The sequence below is a fragment of the Pleurodeles waltl genome, chromosome 5 (assembly GCF_031143425.1).
Source record: "Pleurodeles waltl isolate 20211129_DDA chromosome 5, aPleWal1.hap1.20221129, whole genome shotgun sequence".
Classification (NCBI taxonomy): Eukaryota; Metazoa; Chordata; class Amphibia; order Caudata; family Salamandridae; genus Pleurodeles; species Pleurodeles waltl.
This window is the reverse complement of record NC_090444.1, coordinates 625,709,753-625,729,745: the sequence shown is the minus strand read 5'-3', so window position 1 is coordinate 625,729,745 and position 19,993 is coordinate 625,709,753. Positions and strand designations below refer to the sequence as shown.

The window sequence follows — 19,993 nt, the reverse complement described above, 5'->3', positions numbered from 1 at the left end:
ACTGGATGTTGTCAGGATGGGCAATCCTGCCAGAATGCGAGGTGTTGAGCTGTCCCCTGTCCCACTTACACTTCAAAGGAGCTGTCTCAACACACTCACAAAGAACTTGACACCAGTTTATTCTCAGGACTCTGGGCTGAGGAGGGAAGGACATTTCAGAACCAGATGGGTGAAGGGGGGGGAAGGGGGGCAATGAGTCTAGGTGTTTCTCCCACTAAAAAAAGCTGATACAAGGTATACATATTAGACCCTCAGAACAACTTTTCAGTACACTCCAAGACAAGTGGATGCTACAGAAAGAGGACTGCCCTGCTGCCTGAGGCCTGTCCTAAACTCTGAGAAGGAAGGCTGGACCTGCTCACTTCATCCCAGGCAGGGTGACTCCAACGGTCATGTGGCTGACCTCCTGTTCTGAACTACAGGGGCACAACAAGCTTTAGGCGCCTCCATGCAACTACCCATCTGACCTGCCTTGGAATGCACCTGCACCTCCCCGAGGGCTGCTGGCCCATGCTGGAGTGACTTCCTGATCATCAGGAGGTGCCTTCCCAGGTCCTGGGACCTTGGCTGGCATCAGTAGAGCACCTCCTGTGAAGAAAAGGAAAAGGATGAATCGAAGTCTTGGGCTCTTCTGAAACACAGATGGGAACATCCGCACCATGATCTTGCCGCGCATGCAGACTGCTAAAGTGAAGCTCCAAAGGACCTGACTTCACTTTACAGTGACATCCAATGGCGATCAGCAACGGGAGATCTGCACTTTGCTCTACAGCATCGACAGCCAGTGATGACCGTCAATGTGAAGCTAAGCATCAACCGTCTGACAGGATTTTCATGCTACAGCGAGGACTGTCTGTGAAGGTAACGGTTTCAGCAAGGATATCCTGGTCTGTTTCTTGGCACACGCTCCATTACGGTCAGTCTGAACTTGTGACTTTTCCCAGATGACTGCCAGTGACTCTTTGTGCTTTTAGTTTCTATACTTACAAAATCTTTAAAATTACACATCTTCGCTTATACTATTGGATTTTTGTCATTTTGGTCTCATTTTATCTGCTAACTTTAAAAATACTTTCTAAATTGGTCGGGGCATTTTCTTATGCTGTGTTTTTACCTGTTACTGGTTGTGTGCTGCATAAATACTTTACACATTGCCTCTAAGCTAAGCATGACTGCTTTTCTGCCAAGTTACTAGAGGGTTAAGCACAGGTTGATTTAGTGACTGACTTGGTATATATTTGTTGCTTGAGTAGGGTTTCACCCCCCTCCTCAACCAATAACCCACTTCCTCACACTCATCTTCCTCTAGACTAAGTAAAATGAATACTATATAGTCATATCATTCGGCAACTGATCCCTACTTCAAATTGAACTGCAGGCATCACCATTATAATTAAGGAACGGATCAATGCTGTCAAGGAATCTTAAGGATATCCAATCAAAATACAGCCTTACCTATTAAGTGACTAGCTGCCAACGCGTTTTAGCAGAGCATTTTTATTCTTTCTTGGAGTAATCAATTGCAACATCAATATATTTTGAATTCAAGGTTATTGAACCTCCAATTACCCAGCCACTTAATTAAACTTTGTAATATAAATACCTTTCAACTCCAGGGAAATAAACATTTACCAAAAATGTTGTCTACAAACTGATTTTCCAACTTAACCATATTTCTCCTTGCATAGGAGCGCTACTAATTTCCTCTGGTAAATGACATTAGAAATCAGTTACTCCTCACCACCCCCTGTCCCCTTCAATAGAGGATTTTTCATGGTTCCAGAGACTTCTAACAACGTAGGGCTGTCATCCCCACGTTGTATTGAAAATATAAGTGAAGACTGCAAACAATGATTGTACCAGATACACTAGTTTGAAAAAGACCGGGAAAGCTACTGTGGAAAACCTGGGGGAAAGATACCATATCTCCTTTTAAGAAAAAAGGGTAGGATAATCAGGAGTGCCTGAAGCAGAGTTTGGTAGGAGTGACAGTGACAGCAGCAGCAATGCTGCAGATGTGTTCCTGCAGGGTTAAGGTAGCTACGAAAAGTTACATAACCTCTCCAAGTTTCCAGAGTCTGCATGTCTGTCTCTCAAGAGATAAAGTGAGGAAAGACAATAGATCTGCCGAAGCAGAGTAATGTGGGACATTTTCCTGCCCAGTCCAGCATGGTGGGGTGAAAACAAGCAAAGATCAGGACCATACCATAGGCACATGCCCTTCCTTTAAGACAGGCCAGACCTTCAGGTATACAAGCTGTCCAGTCTAGCACTATGCTTGGTTCACTCCACTGGCAGGCAGGGTCAGAGCTTATGGAGAATACTGTAGTTGTGTAAGCAGTAAGTGGCCAATGAGATGACAGTCATCACTGTTATGGATACTAACTTAGGTGACTGAGTTTAAAGCACAGGCTGGGATCCTTTTTCACAACCATGGAGTAAATGTATTCTTGATACTGGTTCACAGCTATGATAAAACACCACCACCTCAAACAAATATGTAAAGAAACATGCCTTGAGCTCTAAATATTTCAGAAAGACATTCTTTAGATACTTCATTAAGATGACGCACTGAAAACGAGAATACTAAATCCAAACTCTCAGCACATTGGTACACCCAAGAACTCTGTCAATGTGCACACCATGCAGGAACACAAGGAAGGAAGACTGACTAATGTCCCAGATAACTTTCCCAACTCAACTCTTTTGTGCACACTGAGTCCTCATCACTTCAACCCAAGACAACAGTTACAGAAGTACCACCAACAATGTGACACGCAGAAGTAAAGCACTGGGACGGCATGGAGCACGGAATCAATTCACTCCAGGACACTCCCCTCCAATAGTGAATTAGTAAACAGTGCAACGCTATCAATCATTTCTTAACCAACAATGTTGAAAAAAATCATCTCTCACTTCAACAATATGAGATTACATCACCACTCCCCTCATATCTCTCCAGCCTGAAGTGGGAAACTTTTAACCTCCTCTTGCACTCCAAATAGAAAATTCTGGGAACACTCAAAGCTGTCTTGCGAAGAAGAACCCCTACCATCATCGATTTACCAATCTCTCAGAGGAGATTGTCTCACACACTCCATAACAGAGTCCGTTCCTTACAGTTTAGGAACCTGCCGGTCTTCTGGATAGGACAAATTCCTTTCCAACTCAAGAAACCAGGGCTGGATCCAAACAATCTCACAAATTCCACACCATCACTCTGCTACTCTTCATAAGAAAAATTGATCACAAAAGCTATTTGCACCCAAAAGCAGGATCAAGTCAACATGAACAATGGTTTACAAGGCTAATAATCTAGCTTCAGATCACACCGCAGTAGCAATACAGCTACTCTTTATGTAGTGAACAATGCATTCCTGTACATCTGCAAAAGACCTCTGCCTTTTCATACTTCTTGACCTCTGATATACAAGCTGGAACCATGCATGGGTGTCTCTAACAAAAGTTTTGCAAAGGTTCTCTTCCGATCTCATTAACTGCCAACATTCATCCAGATAAGTATCACAAGATGCCAGGAAAACCAAAGTCTCAATATACCACAAGACGTCACCTTCTAACTAGTCATCAACAGCCTCCACAAGGTCTTGCTGATCTTTATTGACAGACATCAAGATCCATAAATCAGATAACACTCAGCTTTTCCTCAAAACAATACTCCACTGACAACAGCTCAAACTCTGTTTCGAGCTAGTCTGGAATTGGATGTCTTGTACCAAGCTGAACGTTAACCCAACAAAGAAAGATTTATCTTGTTTGCCGATAGCTCTAGACAAATACAGATTTAAGGTAGGGTTTACGGCATGAATCCAGGAGGCCTTTATCACCCAGCTGTCAATCAGAGTAACTTGTATGATTTGAAAGGTGAAGTTGATGAATTCAACACCAGCAAAAAAAGGACTTCATACTGCCAGCTCTCACCCCTGACAGAGCTGCTTCTTTCAAAAATAAATTTCAGAACAATATTACAAGCCCTGGGCTTCTTGTACTTAAATGGAGGTTACGTTTAAAGAAATTCAACCAATATCACCCCATCTGATCTACAAAACCGGCATCACAGCCCAAAAAGCCATCACAAACTGTACTCCAACTTACCTGGCAAAGATATTAAGCACCTCGGACAGACAGTACTATATCAGGAGGAAGACATTGCTAGGCTGGAGATAAAAAAAGTAGAAGGGAAAAACTAGGAGGCAGGCCTTCTCTTGCTGTACTTCCATGACTTTTAACTACATACCCACCAACATCAGTACTGCTCCAACCCTTGAGAAATTCAGGAAGAAGCTGAAGCCTCATCCCTTAAACATACACTATTCCCCACACAACAGGAACCCACTTGATTACCTGTTTTACTGTAAACTCTTTGAATTGTTTCCCTTGACTGTTGGCCTTTGCTCATAGTCCCATTACTTTTCAGCTTGGTTATCACTATTCAAATATGTTTACCTATTTATGCAAGTGCAACTAAAAGCACAGGATAGTAGTGAATCAGGTTAACATCAAATGTTTTCTGTGCAGATATTAAAATCCATTACAATTAAAAAACAAAAAATGTACTTTTACAATAACATCTAAAACACTCAATCCGTGACCATATCCAAAGCTTTCAAACCATTATTACAGGTAAAAACGAGTAGCGCAAGTCAGGCTGTACAAAATAACTATAAGTGTTAATTGCTAGTAAGAGCAGCAATATTCCCAAGAGCCCTGGCATGCAGTGCGATTATAGCAGCAATGGAACTACATGTAATTAACAGCGTAGAGTATGCCTAAACCTATTGTTACAACCCAACTGTTGGTACAGAGTAGAAGATATTACACAGAGTAATTTCTAAGAGCAGCAACATGATTCCTTAAAGTGCGCGCGTGCTTAGTGCAACAGTGGCTGTGATAAACGAAAGCAAAACATTGACATTCAAGGATAAATCAAAGCTGTAAATAGAGCAGGAGTCAGTTGTTACTACATTGTCATAGGACAAGCATGGAGCAAGAGCAAAAGAGGCCCACACAGTCAGTCACTGCTTGCAGTGCTCCTAGTCATACGGTCGAACGAAACATGGGTAAAAGAAAAAGTATACTTTCACAAAAAGGGACAAGAAATAACGGTAGATAAACCCAAGCCCAAATAAATGGGCTACTACCAAAATGTAGACACAGAACAACTGTTTGAAAAACTGCCCTCACCCACTTATTGTGGCTTGCTTCATCATTGGGCTTCTGCTAACACACTCCTACGTATACCCACGTCGGAATGGAGCAGGTTGGGGGCTAGCACACATCCCTGCTTCACACCATGGGATGTGGGGATTTTCCTTGAAAGGGAGTCACGGTCTCAAAATGTAATGCAGACCCAGGTATCAGTATGAAAATCAATTATTGCCTACGCAAGCTTGGAGGGTATTCACACATTTTGAAATTTGGCCCACAGAATCCCCCTTGGCACCTGATCGAATGCTGTCTTGAAACCCACAAAGCAGTAGTGCAGCACAGAGCACAATTGTATTACCTTGTCCATCAGAGTTGATAGCGACCATCAAGTTGGTTAGTGTTCCAGATTCAGCAGTGAACCCAGTTTGGTGCATTGGAATTAGCCCCTTCAGCTCAGCCCAAGACCACAGATCCTCTAAAAGTAAAATGGCATAACATTTGGCCTTGTTGTCAAGAAGTGCTATTAACCTATAGTTACTTGGGTCCGACCTGGAGTCTCCTTTCTGGAGCAGATGGATCATAGGACCACGCCATGACCCGGGATTCTAGAACACCCCATGCAGTAATCTAAGATTTTGTAAGCCAGCCCACCCAAAGGGTTACGTCCTGTTTAAATGGCGCCCGAATCTGTTTTTGCTTTAGACATAATGCGCCGTGTAGGTGGTGCGAAAGGGGTGACGTAGTCCCAGACTGAGAATATAGATAATCTGAAACAGGGAATAAAGAATTAATTGAAACTACAGTTGAACTCTGTGCACCCTTATGCAGAGGATTGTCTTCTAGCTCACTTGAAAAAAATAAATGATTAGCCAGGTAAAATGGCCACTCCGCTTCCGTAATGTTTGCACAGCCCAACACCCTCAACCCATTCACTTGTTTATTGATTAAAGCCCAAAAGTTTCTCAAATTGTAATCCTTACTGGCATATATAAGCTTTGTCCCAAAAAGGTCTTAGCGCTTTTCCTCCTAGATAGCCTGCCTGAAGGCTTTCTGTGCTTGCTTGAACGTAATAAGTAGGTCATTTGATTCTGGGTTCCTTCCTGTTACCCTAGCTGCTTTATTGTGGGCTCTCTTTAAATCCTTGATCACAATTGAAGTGATAGTTTGTTTGTGTGGAGCAGGTTGACTGGTTGGCTGTTAAAATCTTGTTCACAATAGGGAAATAGGAGTGTCCCATGTCATGTGTGGAGACATGTTGGCTCCAGCAGAATCTAGATGTTTCACACATTATGCCATTACTGCATCACAGGTGGAGGTGTTCCATGTTGTATGCTTTAGGGTATCAGTGCATGATCCTCTGCCTGCGGCCCTTGCCACAGTATGATGTTGTAGGTAGGACCTTATGACAGTGATCTGAGGGCAGTGATCACTCTCTGCCTGTGTGGATCTGAAAAAAAAATTAGATCAAAGGGAACATTTCAACTTTACAAAATGGTGTAATCCAGAAAAGAGCAGGTTCGCCAATCAGATCTCATCCAATTCGGGGGGGATATCCTGCGGCAGACGGCCATTCAATACTTTGAAACCCAAGTTATCAAGCTGTGAAACCATGTATTCACTCAACCAACTACGGAGACAACCTCTTGGCTTAGATTGTTGGCGGAACAAGCAGATATTAACATAAGTTGGGCCTCTCAAGGACCTCAGAGGAGTCTTGAAAGAGATTTGTGTTGAAGTCCTCCATTATTAAGCAATCAGCCTGGGGGTGATCACTCGCCAAGTCACATGATTTGTGTCAAACGGTTCAACTTCCCCGTCTTTTTCTTTGCACCTGGTTGATGGACATTTATCAAAAAGAGGGCTTGCTTTGATCTCCAATTGCTGATCTTAATGCTTTGCAGCAACTTCTTACTTAGTATGATTCGCCATTTTAGTTTGACAGCGATATGTAAAGATAGCCCAGCTATAGGTCTTCCATTTTTGTGTTCTGTGAAGGCAGGTTTACAAAACTATTTAGCCTGACATTTCACAGCTCGTCTAAGCCCAGGTTTCCTGTAGAGCTATGCTTTCATGACAATTTAGAAAGAAATTTAAATCCAAAGATTGTATTTTCTGAGCCATGCCACTGATGTTCCAAGAGCATAGTGATATTGGTTCATACATGGGCCGCAGACGCGCCCCAGGGTTGGTTCAGTCAGAGTGCTTATGGAATAAGGCTGTGGACCGCCAGTCCCTATTTATTCCCATGGAGTCACTGGCTTCGACCCTTCATGCGCTGTTGTTTGTAATGGAACTGCCCTGAGCGCTTTTCAGAATGGAGTATGGTTTCTTCCCATAAGGTTGATGGTTGAGCCAACAAGGTAAGATAACCAGGCCTCTTAAAAGGGACTGATCTTTGTGCCCCATGAGTGGAATATTTATGCTCTTGCCAGTATTGACTATGCTAAGGTGGAAGAGACTAGTGTTACCACTGTGGATTCTGCAATCCGAGCACCCTTATGGGGAAGAAATTCAATAGAGGGAATATCACCTGAGCCTATGTCACTCAACTCAGGAATTGCCTTGAACAGTCTTAAAATATTTCCCCTATTCAAGATGTTGTGGGAGCCTTGCTGAGTGATATTCCAGACACAACAGCAGCCTAGTAGCCAATCACTCCATGGGGATATCTGGTTGGAAGCCTAAAATTCCGGGAGAGTTCCGATCCACCAATGGAAACTCAATTATGTAGTGAGTAGTAAATCAGGTGAGATCCTCCTCTCACCATTCTAAGAGGCTGCCTGGGTTCCTTTTTCTGGTCCACTTTAGGCTTAACAAAACCTGTATGACAGTCCACTTCTTTGTACTTGCTAGCAAGCTGTTCATCTGTGGTCCTTCAAGATCGACTAGGAACTACACGAACACAAATATTGAGATCCAAAAAGCTGACAAAAAAGAACCTGACAAGCACTCACCATCTAATCTCCCATGCTCTGTGTTAACCCACAAGATACACCCTGTTATACATGTAAGAAAAGTATATAAACAAATACTTTTTTCCAGCAGCTACAACCTCATTCTCTGTAACCTTAAATTATGTACAACCAAACCCACCCTTTGTACTACTGTCTGCAATATTATCTACAATCATAACAACGTCTTGTCTGGGCCAGACAACTCCAAACCACAGACCATCCTGCGTCTTCAAGGATTCCTAATGTAATTTGGAATGTAGTCAAAGTAATTTTTATGTAGTATCCAATGTTATTTCCCCAGCTTTTCTTTTGCCGTCCACATTTTTTCCATAGATGTCAAGTGGTCTATTACATACAAGATTTTTCTGCACATTGAAACACTTCTTTGAGCGCATAAGATGTGTTTTTTCTTGATGGACAACCTATACATTACTCTGGTTTATAGAATACTGTATCTTATTTTACATAATGTTCTCCGACACCTCATCTCTAGCGTAATCTTGAAAGAACCATGTGTCAATTATATGACATTTCATTTGATTCACGTGGCAATTATAGTGCCATACCCCTTTTTCGCACCCTACTAATTTTAAGGAGTCTGCTTGGATCTGGTCCTTGTCCAGGGGTCTTGTAAGGGAGCGAATGAGCCACAATGATATAAAAAATGGGCAAAGGTTCACTACAATTATCAGCCTGCACATAAAATTAAAACGATTCAATAATAGCCCCACAATGTGCATATGTAGTGTACTACAACATGCCATGGAGTCGCCTTGAGTTCATTGACAAACCAATTATCTGTTGGCATTATTTTCTATGTTCTTTGTTTCTTGCAATGCCAAATTCTGCCCCTCCCAATAAAAAATGAAGTCAAGAATATTTAAAGACCATCAAGCATTCTTTCCTTGCGGTGTAAACAAATTACACATTGACCCCGGTAGATGTAGTTAATGTCAGTATTTGGAGATTTGCTATAGAGAACCTCACACTTTTATTCATAGATTAATTTATCTTAAAAATATACATGTGGGCATTAGATGGAGTTGTTCATATTTATTTCACAATTATGCATAAAACACTTAGCAATGTTTGTCCCACAAAACAATAAAAGGCAGGATCAATTAAGTGTGTTTTACAAGGTCTGATGCATACTTTGTAGTATTATTTAAGGGTTTGAAATGTATCAAGGCAATTGCATAAATAGTAAATATTCTCACAAACACTTTTGACATACAAAAGGTAAACATTAATCTGTTGATATTTTAAATCTTATTTTCTATGTTTTTTGTTCTTGTTTCATTACATACAGATCTGAGGAAGAGAGTATGTTGTGAAATACATTTTGACTGAGTGAAATATAGTAGATTTAATATTACATGAAAGTTAAAATTAAAAGAACTGTTCTCTTTGGAAGTTATTTGTAATTTGAGATTATGTACATCGTCTGAGAAATATCACAGGATGAAGTTCACTATTTTCACATAGAAAGTGAGATACAGATGTATCAAAAACTGGATTGAGATTTGAATTAAAATAGATTAAACTATTGGTATTTGGGAAAGTAATTTGATGCCTCCTCAAAATGTCAAGAACATTTAAAAAGGCGAACACGGGCTTGCAAATATGCCTCTTTTGTTCGATCAAGGTCCTTCATTTTGTTGCCACTGGCTCTCAATTTAAGCATGTAACACTTTATACATTGCCCTCTTAGCCGGGTCCGAGAATGTACATTTCAACTGTATAGTTTAGTTATCAGGTGTTTCTAATGTTGTTGCAATGTTACTTAAGTCTCTATTTTGGTCAATGTTTTCTTGTATTCTAGCAGATCAACCCTATCAGTAAACTTGGAGTTCCATGACATTAAGTCGAGCATATCATTTAGATCACAACAGAAATTTCTGGTAGCTTTACAGAACCAGAAATGCACAGTTACACAATCTATGCACAGACAAACACGCCTAAAAAACCTTGGTCATATTTCTCCCACGAACCAAGTACAGACCCATGAAAGAGAAATCGGAGACATTTATCCCATGCAAAATAATATTGGAACTTCCAAAATAAAAAAAATAAACAAAAAGGTCCCAAGTTACTAAATAGGTACTTTGATTGAGTTTTCATCCATTAATAGGAATCCTTATTTTACTCAAGGGTCAAATGTATGCTTCTTACCCAACAACTTCTGAAACTGTCTGGGAAATACCAGCTTTTTCTTTGTTGGAGGGGCGAGGGTGGTTAATTGTGCTCTGCATTAACTCCAAACTTGCATTTTCCAATTTCTGAAATGGTGCCATAAGTTTGTCCCTGGGAAGAACAAGCACATGATTTTAAAGACTGAGCAATAACAAACAAATATAAAAGCAAACTGTCTTAACATATTGCTAGAAATGTATGTCACTCATACATAGACAGAAAATACCAGTGAGTGAATGGCTCATAGTTGTCAACATCAAAGTGACTTAACTAAAACTAAAACAAATTAATGTGCGTGTCAAAATGAACCTTGACAGTTAATTTGCTATTTGGAGATAAAGACTTAGGAGTTTTCAGGGAGCCCTAAGTGTTCATGGGGGTGTTTAGTGCAGTGGCATTACTGTTACTCTAGTAGAAGTGAAGTATTTATTTGTGCTAAAGTGGCTTTTGGAGGAGTCGTTTTGTACTCCTGCCCCCAGCAAAAATCAGTGGTTTGACTGCCCCCTTAGGGACTGGGTTTGAACTTGTGTTTGTATGAGAATGGTCTAGAGGGAGATAACAAAGGCTTATCAAGCTGCATTAAATGCAGCATTACCCAGTTAACGTAAATCCATACACCCGAGTAAAGAGAGATGTGTCAGTTATAGAAGAAGCCCATGCATTGGAGGTGATGAGGTAAGCAGCCATGTGTGATAAGTGTACCATTTTGGGATTGTGCGGAGCAAAATCAGTTTATTCATGGAGAACAGTAATGACTTCTTATATAATATTTTATGTCTTTATTTGAAAAAAAATATATATTTTTTGTAAAACTTGTCCATCCTAGATCATGTCCATCTTGTATTACAAACATTTTTACAATTTTAATCTTAAAAACTCCAAAGCAGTTGTGTCCTTCTCTATATCAAGAAATGTCACACTGTTCATGGGGACCTTTATATATGGTTACATCAATTAATACAATTTAAAGTTTTAATATGATGACCACCTGTGCATGTTAAAAGTTACACACACTACTGCAACATATGCATCATGGTGATGAGCTGCTTCTTAATTCTTAAGGGACAGCATTTAGTATGCAGTTTCCTTTCGAATTTCCTAAATCGCATAAATTCCAAAAGTATCTCGAATTTTCTCATATGGCTAGTGGATGTCTTGAACATTCTCATACATAGGTTTGAGGTATTTTTCAATCATCAACCTTCTTAGTCCTCAAGACTTACAAGGGCCTATAAATTAGACTAGATTCAACTTCAAAATCCCAACCGTGCTAAACATTGGCCCTGAAGCAGCAGCTCATCAGAGAGAAACAGGTGTTGGCTGTAGCAACTGCAGTGTGTTTAATTTTTAACAACCAAGGGTAATCAGCATATGACAACTACAAATCCATGTTGTATTAATTAACAATGTATGAATGGCCACGCATAGTGTGGAATTTCTTGATTTAGATAGGGACAAAGTTGCTTTAGAGTATATTTGGAAAAAGTGGCTGATACTAGAATGATATATTTAACTTTGTGATCTAACAAGGACAAGTTTTACAAAAAAAAAATTATTAAACATTTTTTCAAACTAAGGCATAAAATAATTTAAACAATATCATTACTGTTCTCCTTGAATAAACTGTTGAAATTGTTGATTTTGCTCCCAGAAAGACAAAACATTAAAATTGTCAGTAGGCTTACTGACTAAGTGGGTAGTGAAGAGCTCAAGGCCACTGTCTTCTGACAACCCAGGGTTAAACAAATAGCCCTCTCGAATACCAACAGCTCACTGGCCCAGATGTAAAGTAGATAACTGTGACTTCATCCACGCGGCTATGGTCCCGTACAAACAGCAAGATTCTGATGTACAGTGCAATACACATTGACTTGAGTTACTGTTACTGGATATCCCATAGAATTGTTTTGTTTTACCAAGGGCAGCAGCACTGGGAATGAAAGGAGACAAGGAAACTACATTTATAATGTTGCTTCGTTTTGCCTAAAAATAAAATAAAAAAAATAGCTTAGCTCCTGTACTCTAAAGAAATTTTAATCTTTTTGTTGTCTTTTTACTGATTACATTTTCTCTATTTTTCTAAGTTGGCTTGGGGATGTACCGTGCTCTTTACTGGACTGTAAAACGGTTAGTGCTGCAACTTAACATGCGTTTCTCTGGGAAAATGCTTGATGTTTGCGCCACAGCTACCAGGTGCCGAGCAGAGACTCCCTTTGAATTGTGTTGGGACTTAACCAGGGTGCGTTTTTTTAAGTTGGGAAAGGTAAACTCCCCCCCCACTAAAAAGTAATAACCATTTTTCTTAAGCTATGTTTTCGGGAGATACAGTGGCAGGATCCTGACAAAACCTTGGACCTCTGAACTTACTCGTTAACAATTTAAGTACTGTAGTACTGTATGGTGTACGGACTGGGTTTGTGGTGTCTTTTATTGCTTTAGAATATAAATACCCGAGTCCTGTACCTGGGCATAAATACACGTTTCTGTAGTGTGGGGTATACATGTGAATAATAACACAGTTTAAAATAAATGTAAAAACAAAACGCAGAGTTGCCAAGTTTCTTGTCCATGTGTGAATAGCACGACCAATCCATGGTTTCTATGTGTATTCTGGGACTTGTGTTTCTAATTCCAAAAAGGGAAACCCCAGAAAGCAATTTTAAAAAACAAATGAAAGCAGGTGAGCTACTCATGAAGGCAACTGACAAACGTAAAATGCACGGGGAAGGTCTAAGGCGTGTACACAATAAGTACAACTCGTTTCACGAGTACAAAGCACTAGTCTCTAGAGACACATAATAACTAGACAGCTATCGTACTGAATGAAATAGTTTGGCATTACTCGTGCTGAAGACTGCAGATACCGACTTGTGTGCATGCTTTTGCAGGCAGGTAACTGTAAGATGGTTGCTTGGGGCCCCGACCAGCCCTGAACACAAGACACGTGCTCTTGGCGGTCTGTAGGGAAAACTGCGTCAGTGCAGTCCCTCATTTATTTAATCACCTCTGTTCCGCGTTCCGTCCGGACACGCGGAACCAGTTACAAAGTATAGGAGAGGCCAGGTGGCTCTCTACATCCCTCCCATGTTTTACTTCACACAGAAGAGGAGAAACAACCCAAAACAAAACAAAAAAACACAAATGGGTATATGCGAACACGAAAAATGTCAAAACACCAATAGGAGGCATGCAGCGTCTGAGAACAAAACTCTTCTGATGACAAGACAGCCAGGACCTACCAGTGCTCCCTATGGACCCAGCGAACATACAAAATCGCGGAGCCGACTGTTCGGGACCGGATTGGAGCGTAGATTATAACCCCCACCCCTAAGTGGGGATCCCTCAGAAACTTCGTTTTCACCTGGATGAGATTGGGCACTTGGCGTCACCACCGGAGTGTCCCCATTCCTGGCCTCCTCAGCAGTAGACTCCAACGTGGAGCCATCGACCTCCTCCTCCCGATTTATGACTGGAGTTCCGGCACTCCTAAAATACGATACATTTCTGGTGACCCTCTGACTGCCTCGAGCTGCTGTCACCATGGCACCTCGTACACTGACAACTTGCCAGGGTTCGGGCTTAAACGGAGTCTGGAATTTTCCTCCTGGCCACTGTCTCCCTTTTGAAACCCTCGATATTTACTTCGCCGTCGCTCGGTGGCTTTACGATTAGTACACTCTCTGTGTTGTTGCGTGGCTTCAACATTGAGCTCGGGTGCGACCCACTGAAGACCAGACGGAATGCAATTCCTGGGAGGGACCTTGAACATCAATGTGGCCGGGGTACACCCTGTAGTACTGTGGGGGGTCTGGCGATAAGCACTCAAGAATTCTTGTAGACATTTCTCACTGTCTTCTCTTTGTTCCACACCTATTCTGAGGGCTCGGTTTAGAGTTTGCATAAACCTTACAACATCCCCATTTGCCTGCGGCCAATAGGGCATAATCCTGCGATGACGTATGGCCAAACCCTCAAGGTAAGACCGGAATTCCTGTCTATGGAAAGGCGGACCGTTGTCTGTTCTGACTTCGTCGGTGAGGCCAAACATGGCAAATGTCTTCTGAAGTACTGGCCTCACATTCTCAAACGCCGTGGAAGACACAACGTCCACGACAGGGAACTTTGTGCACGAGTCAATAATGACGACCGTCAGCCGCCCATCCGGGAAGCTCCCAAAGTCCATGCTCACTTTTGCCCACGGCTTCACACTCGCCGGCTCAGTGACCATGGGGCAACAGGGTGGCTCCCCTGAGGTGATGATACAGGAATGACACTTTCCCACCAGTTCATCCACCTGGCTGTCCATGCCGGGAAACCATACCTTGGCCTGCAATCTTGCCTTAGTCTTTGCAGCGCCTTGATGGCCCTGATGTGCTAGCTCCACTACTCTGGCCCACAGACTCTGGGGCAGCACGATTCTCCTTCCTCTCAGGACCAGTCCTTGTCCATCCGTGGACAATTCACCCTCCACATTCCTTGCATCGCGGCTTTACACTCCTGATTGGCTGCTTTAGTTCTTTCCAGAAACAGCTTCCACTCTTTGTGTTGAAGCACTTCTTTAACCTGGTTGAGGCTTGCATCAACCTTGGAGGCGTCTACAATGTCTCCTACACTCAGGGCTTTAGGGCACGCCGATTGCACCACCATGTTGATGAATATCTCTGTGCTCTCCTCATCATTCTCCTGAGAGTCATTGGATGTGTCTAAGGACGGGTGACGAGACAAATAGTCTGCAGGGTTGTTCACTCCTGGCCGATAGACGACGGTAAATCGGTAAGGTTGCAACAAAACAGTCCACCGTTCTATCCGTGGGGGCGCCAGACGAGGACAGTCAGCAAACAATGCGACCAAGGGCTTGTGATCCGTCACCACCCGGAACTCTTGGCCATACAGGTATAAGTGGAAGTGTTTACACGCCCACCGGATCGCCAGAGCCTCCCATCCTATTTGGGCATAGCGTGTTTCTACTGACGACAATGCTCTACTGGCATATGCAACCGGAACCCACTCCTGCGGGTTTTGCTCCTGCAGAAGAACGACACCTAGCCCTACTGGACTAGCATCTACCACGACCTCCGTTCGCCAGTGAGGGTTAAAGTACGCCATTGTTGACTTGTCAAGTAGCACTGTCTAGATTTCGGCAAACGCTTTGTCCGCCATTGGACTCCATTCCCACCGATGCCCAGTCTTTGAGTTGTCTGATGGGTTAAGCCATGGTCGCAAGCTGCGGGATAAACCTACCACAATATGTTGCCATGCCCAGGAAACTTCTCACTTCTGTGGTGTTCTTCGGAATCGGTGCTTGACGGATAGCATCCGCTTTACGAGGGTCAACTTGCAGACCATTCTTTGAAAAGACATAGCCGAAAAACTCTACTGACGTCTGATAGAACGCACATTTCTTTTTATGGAGTGTTAGACCTGCCTCTGATAACCTTTGCAGTGTAGCTCTTAGGTGTCGATGTTCTTCTCGGGTTTTGGAGTATATGAGGATGTCATCACTCAAGTTGATTACCCCTTGCAGTCCTGAGAGCGACTCCCTTATCACGTTTTGAAATACTTCGGCGGCCGAGGATACCCCAAAGCTCAGTCTTTTGTATCGCCTAAGTCCTACATGCGTTGAAAAGGTAGTGATATTTCTACTATCAGGCTCCAGTTCCAGCTGATGATACCCAGCATTGAGGTCCAACTTCGAGAACCACTGTGCACCATTCAGATCAGCTATGATATCATCCATTGTAGGTGTTATATGCCGCTCCCTTTTAATCGCCTTGTTGGGCAGGCGCATGTCGACACAGACTGATAGCACCAGGTTGCTTAGGTTTCGGCGCTATTACCAACGGCGACATCCACGGTGTGGGCCCTTCTACCTTCTTGATCACTCCTTGATCTTCGAGTAGTTGAAGTTCCCTTTCCACGGCGGGGCGTAGATGAAACGGAACTCGTCGGTGCCTGAGAGCAACAGGTGTCACCCTGTGATCTATGTGCAGCTTAACACTTTTACCTTTGAGTCGCCCTAGGCCTTCGAAGAGCTGCGGAAACTCATTGACTAAGCGTTCAGCGTGAGAGTCATATATTTGTCACGCGAAAAATACTAACTCAAGCTCCTCCACGGTGTGGCACCCCAACAGCGTACCTCGGTCTCCAGCCACCACATAGAACCTCGCCAGTGCTGCCACTTGTTCGCTGGACACTGACACCTCCACCGTGCCCCTCAGAGGAAGCGGTTCTCTGCCCCCATAGTTGTACATTTTGGTGGTAGTTGGGGAGAGCACTGGTGCGGGGGTCAGCTGCCTGAACAGTGTCTCATCCATCACATTCACTGATGCGCCTGTGTCTATGAGCACTGTCGCTGACTTGCCATTGATGTGGACCTTGCTCATGGGTGGAGGTCGCTTTTTCTGTTGCCTCTCACCAGTGAACGAGATGACAAAGATGTCTTCATCTTCATCCTCTTCGAAGACGGGGGTTTTCTGAGCCATCGTCTCGCTAGAATTATCAGCCTCAGCGGTCACACTTCTGACCCTGGTGTCTCTTCTTCTTTGGTTCCCTTGCCAGCCTTTGCCAGACCTGCATACTCTCGCAATGTGGTTGTCTTTGCCACACTTGTCACATGGTTTTCCTTTTGCGGGGCACGCCATGGGTGGTTTGTGATCATACCCACAGCTTCGGCAGGTGCGAGCATTTTGTCCGCCAAAGTTCACCTTTTGTCCTGGCGGTTGACGCGTTTGGATGGCCTCCACTTGATCTTCCTTCACCTGGACCGGGTGTGCAGTTGACGCAGCTGCCAGGGACTGACCCCTTACTGCTGCCATGGCATCTGCTCTCACTGCTGATAACTCATGTGAACGCGCTAACACCAGAATGTCATCAAGGGGCATACCCTGCTGGCGTAGGATGAGTTTCCTTAGTGCATTTGAACGACATCCTTGAATGATCTGCGCCCTGATCTCCTCTTGTTGATTCAGGCCTACGCATGAGCTTGCTAGTTTTCTTAATCGGGCATAGAACATGTCCATTGATTCGACATCAGTTTGTTGAGCCTGCCGAAGTTTAAAACGCTCAAAGTCTGAATTTAGTTTTGGGTCAAAATGCTTGTTGAGAGCTTCAACCGCCGCATTGAAGTCCGACTTATCACCCGTGTTGGGGAGCGCATCAAACAATTCTTGCAGCTCATCCCCTCCCATTAACAGCATGAGAGACCTGCGCACGGCCCCATCAGTCTCTCTCGTGGCGCAGAAGTAATTCTCTAGTCGGTTCAGCCATAAGCGCCATCTTGGCGAGGCAGTGGCCGGGTCAATCAGTTGGCTAAATGGTGGCAGTGCGGTTACTGACGAGTGGGCACTGGGGCCCGCTTGCACCGGCGCCTGGGGGTTTTCCTGTGGTGTGGCACTCATGGTGTGTTTTGGTTTCCTGTGCCACTACTTCTTTATATGTTTATTTTCCCACTTTTTTTTTCTCTCTACAGGGGCTGCACTTGTTTGCTAATTTTCACTTTTGATGTTCCAGGTTGTTTATTGATTTAAGTCTCTTTTTTTTTCCCCAGGCCCTCCTGCCCTCTTTACAGCTCACTTTCGTTTTTTTTTTTTTCTTTTCCCCTTTTTTTCCCCCAGGGCCTCCTGACCTCTTTATAGCTCACTTTCGTTTTTTTTTTTTCTTTTCCCCTTTTTTTTTTTTTTCCCAGGGCCTCCTGCCCTCTTTACAGCTCACTTTTGTTGTTTTTTTCTTTTCCCCCTTTTTTTTTTTGGAGTGGGGGCTCCTGCCCCTCCGGCTCCTATGCTGTGTTCCCCTCTCTGGGGAGCACAGCCCGAGCGGCCTGAAGGTGGGGGTGCGTGTGCCCGAGATCGCACACGCCCCTCGTGGTGCTGTCGGGCCGGAGCGCTGCCTCCGGTCCCGTTTCTTTATACTTTTTTTAACTCTAGCTGCGCTTGCAGCTTCCCGGTGCTGTGCGCGCCTTCCGGGCGGCAGCACAGCAACCCGAAGGAGCACGGGACGCCAAATGTCCCTCGTGGCAAAGAGGCGGGGCGCACCTCCCAGATCAGAGCGCCCCGCGCCACTTGCCTCTCTGAAATCCGACGCTGTCGGCGCCACCGGGGACGGAACTCCAGCCCGTTTTCTCCTCACTTTACTACGTCCTCTGGGGACGACGCGGGGTTTCAGATGGCCCGCTCGTCGCCACTATAAGATGGTTCTTTGGGGCCACGACCAGCCCTGAACACAAACAAGACACGTGCTCTTGGTGAGTGGTCTGTAGGGAAAACTGCATCAGCGCAGTCCCTCATTTATTTAATCACCTCGGTTCCGCGTTCCGTCCGGACACACGGAACCAGTTACAAAGTATAGGAGAGGCCGGGTGGCTCTCTACAGTAGCTACCAATGGCGTAGCAGGTGCAGTGGCACTGTGGCCTGCTGGCCCGGTTTATTGTTGTATTTTACCAGCCCTCCTTAGTAAGGATGTCATTGGCCTTGCTTGAGCACGGGCCCATTACATGCTTCCTACGCCGTTTTAAGTTTTTGGACTCGTGCTAGTTGTATTTCTTCTTGCCTGTGAGGCACAAAGAAGTCAATTAACTTCATCCTCTTTGCTCGTGAATGAAAGAAGAAATGCAACCATACTCCCGAGAGCTCAAACGGATTACATTCAAAATAACGGCCGCACGCTGGTGTACAGTTCAGATTCGACGATAGAAAAATAGGGCACGTTCACTTCTGGTTTGGGGATGTTCAGTGAGAGGGGCTCAGATATGCAACGATGCACATTACACGAAATGTGGCGTTAAAGCATTGTACCAGACCGTAAACCGCCGCGCTCAGTATCTCAGCCCCCCCCCCCCCCAACACATTATCATTAGAGCATGCGTTTGATTTACCTACTATAATCTCAGATAGCATTGCGTAAATCGAATAAATAAGCTAACGTAGGAAGAAACAAAACGGACCTCGTTTCTTTCGTCTGCTTTCCCCTTCTGGAGCTCATGTTTGCAGTAACCAGATTTTCTCCTCCTTTCCTGCGGGCAAAACGCTTAAGTGAGGCAGACCTGTGTTATCTGGTGGGCTGACAATCTACAGGTCTGACTAATTAAAGTAAATTACCACGTGCTGCATTTGCTTTAAAAAAAAAAACCAAAACAAAAAAAACATCGGCAAAGGCAATATGTCGCACCTATGCGAGAACCGTCGGCTTTGTCGGAGTTTTAGCCATGTTGCACAGCTGCGACGCTATGGAATACTGAGGTTGCCGAATAACAATACTGTCTAGTCTCGATCTTATATTACCTTTTTGCTTCCATTCTTCTACACTCACTGTCACTTTATGTTACCCGTTATTGTTTCATCCCTGCTGTCTCCCTCTGTCTCTTTCCCTCTCGTCCCCCTTCCTTCTCTTGGGTCTTTCTCCTTCCTTCTTTGTTTTCTGCCTTTCTTTTGTTTCCTTCTAGGTTAAAGTCTGGTAATGAAAAATAAATTCAGCCTGAAAAACGAGTACCGGTGAGGGCCACCGGCACAAAATAAAGCCCTGACCTTAGCTGACGTTGGACACACTACCGTTGCTAAGTAATCCTAGTCACCCCAAGTGAGTCCTGTTTTTGTAATAGAGTGGCATGCTGCATCCTGAGGATATACAAATAGAACTACGAGAACCAGCTCGTGGCCAAAAAGCCGATGTGGTAGGGCTAATGGGC

General features: G+C 43.8%; 1 protein-coding gene across 3 annotated transcripts in view; it reads right to left on the bottom strand.

Annotated features, from left to right (window-relative positions):
* Positions 1-19,568, bottom strand: part of LOC138297291 (centromere protein H-like) — a 162,747-nt gene extending 143,179 nt beyond the window's left edge. For 2 of the 3 annotated variants that reach the window (XM_069236730.1, XM_069236731.1), the window contains exons 1-2: positions 19,253-19,564; positions 10,293-10,424 (exon numbers count right to left, since the gene is read on the bottom strand). In XM_069236730.1, coding sequence (XP_069092831.1) covers positions 10,293-10,424; positions 19,253-19,290 — 170 coding nt within the window. In that variant the 5' untranslated portion in view covers positions 19,291-19,564. Of the gene's footprint in view, positions 1-10,292; positions 10,425-19,252 lie in introns of all 3 variants that reach the window. The other variant, XM_069236729.1, reaches the window with a different exon arrangement.
* Positions 19,569-19,993: the final 425 nt, after the last annotated feature.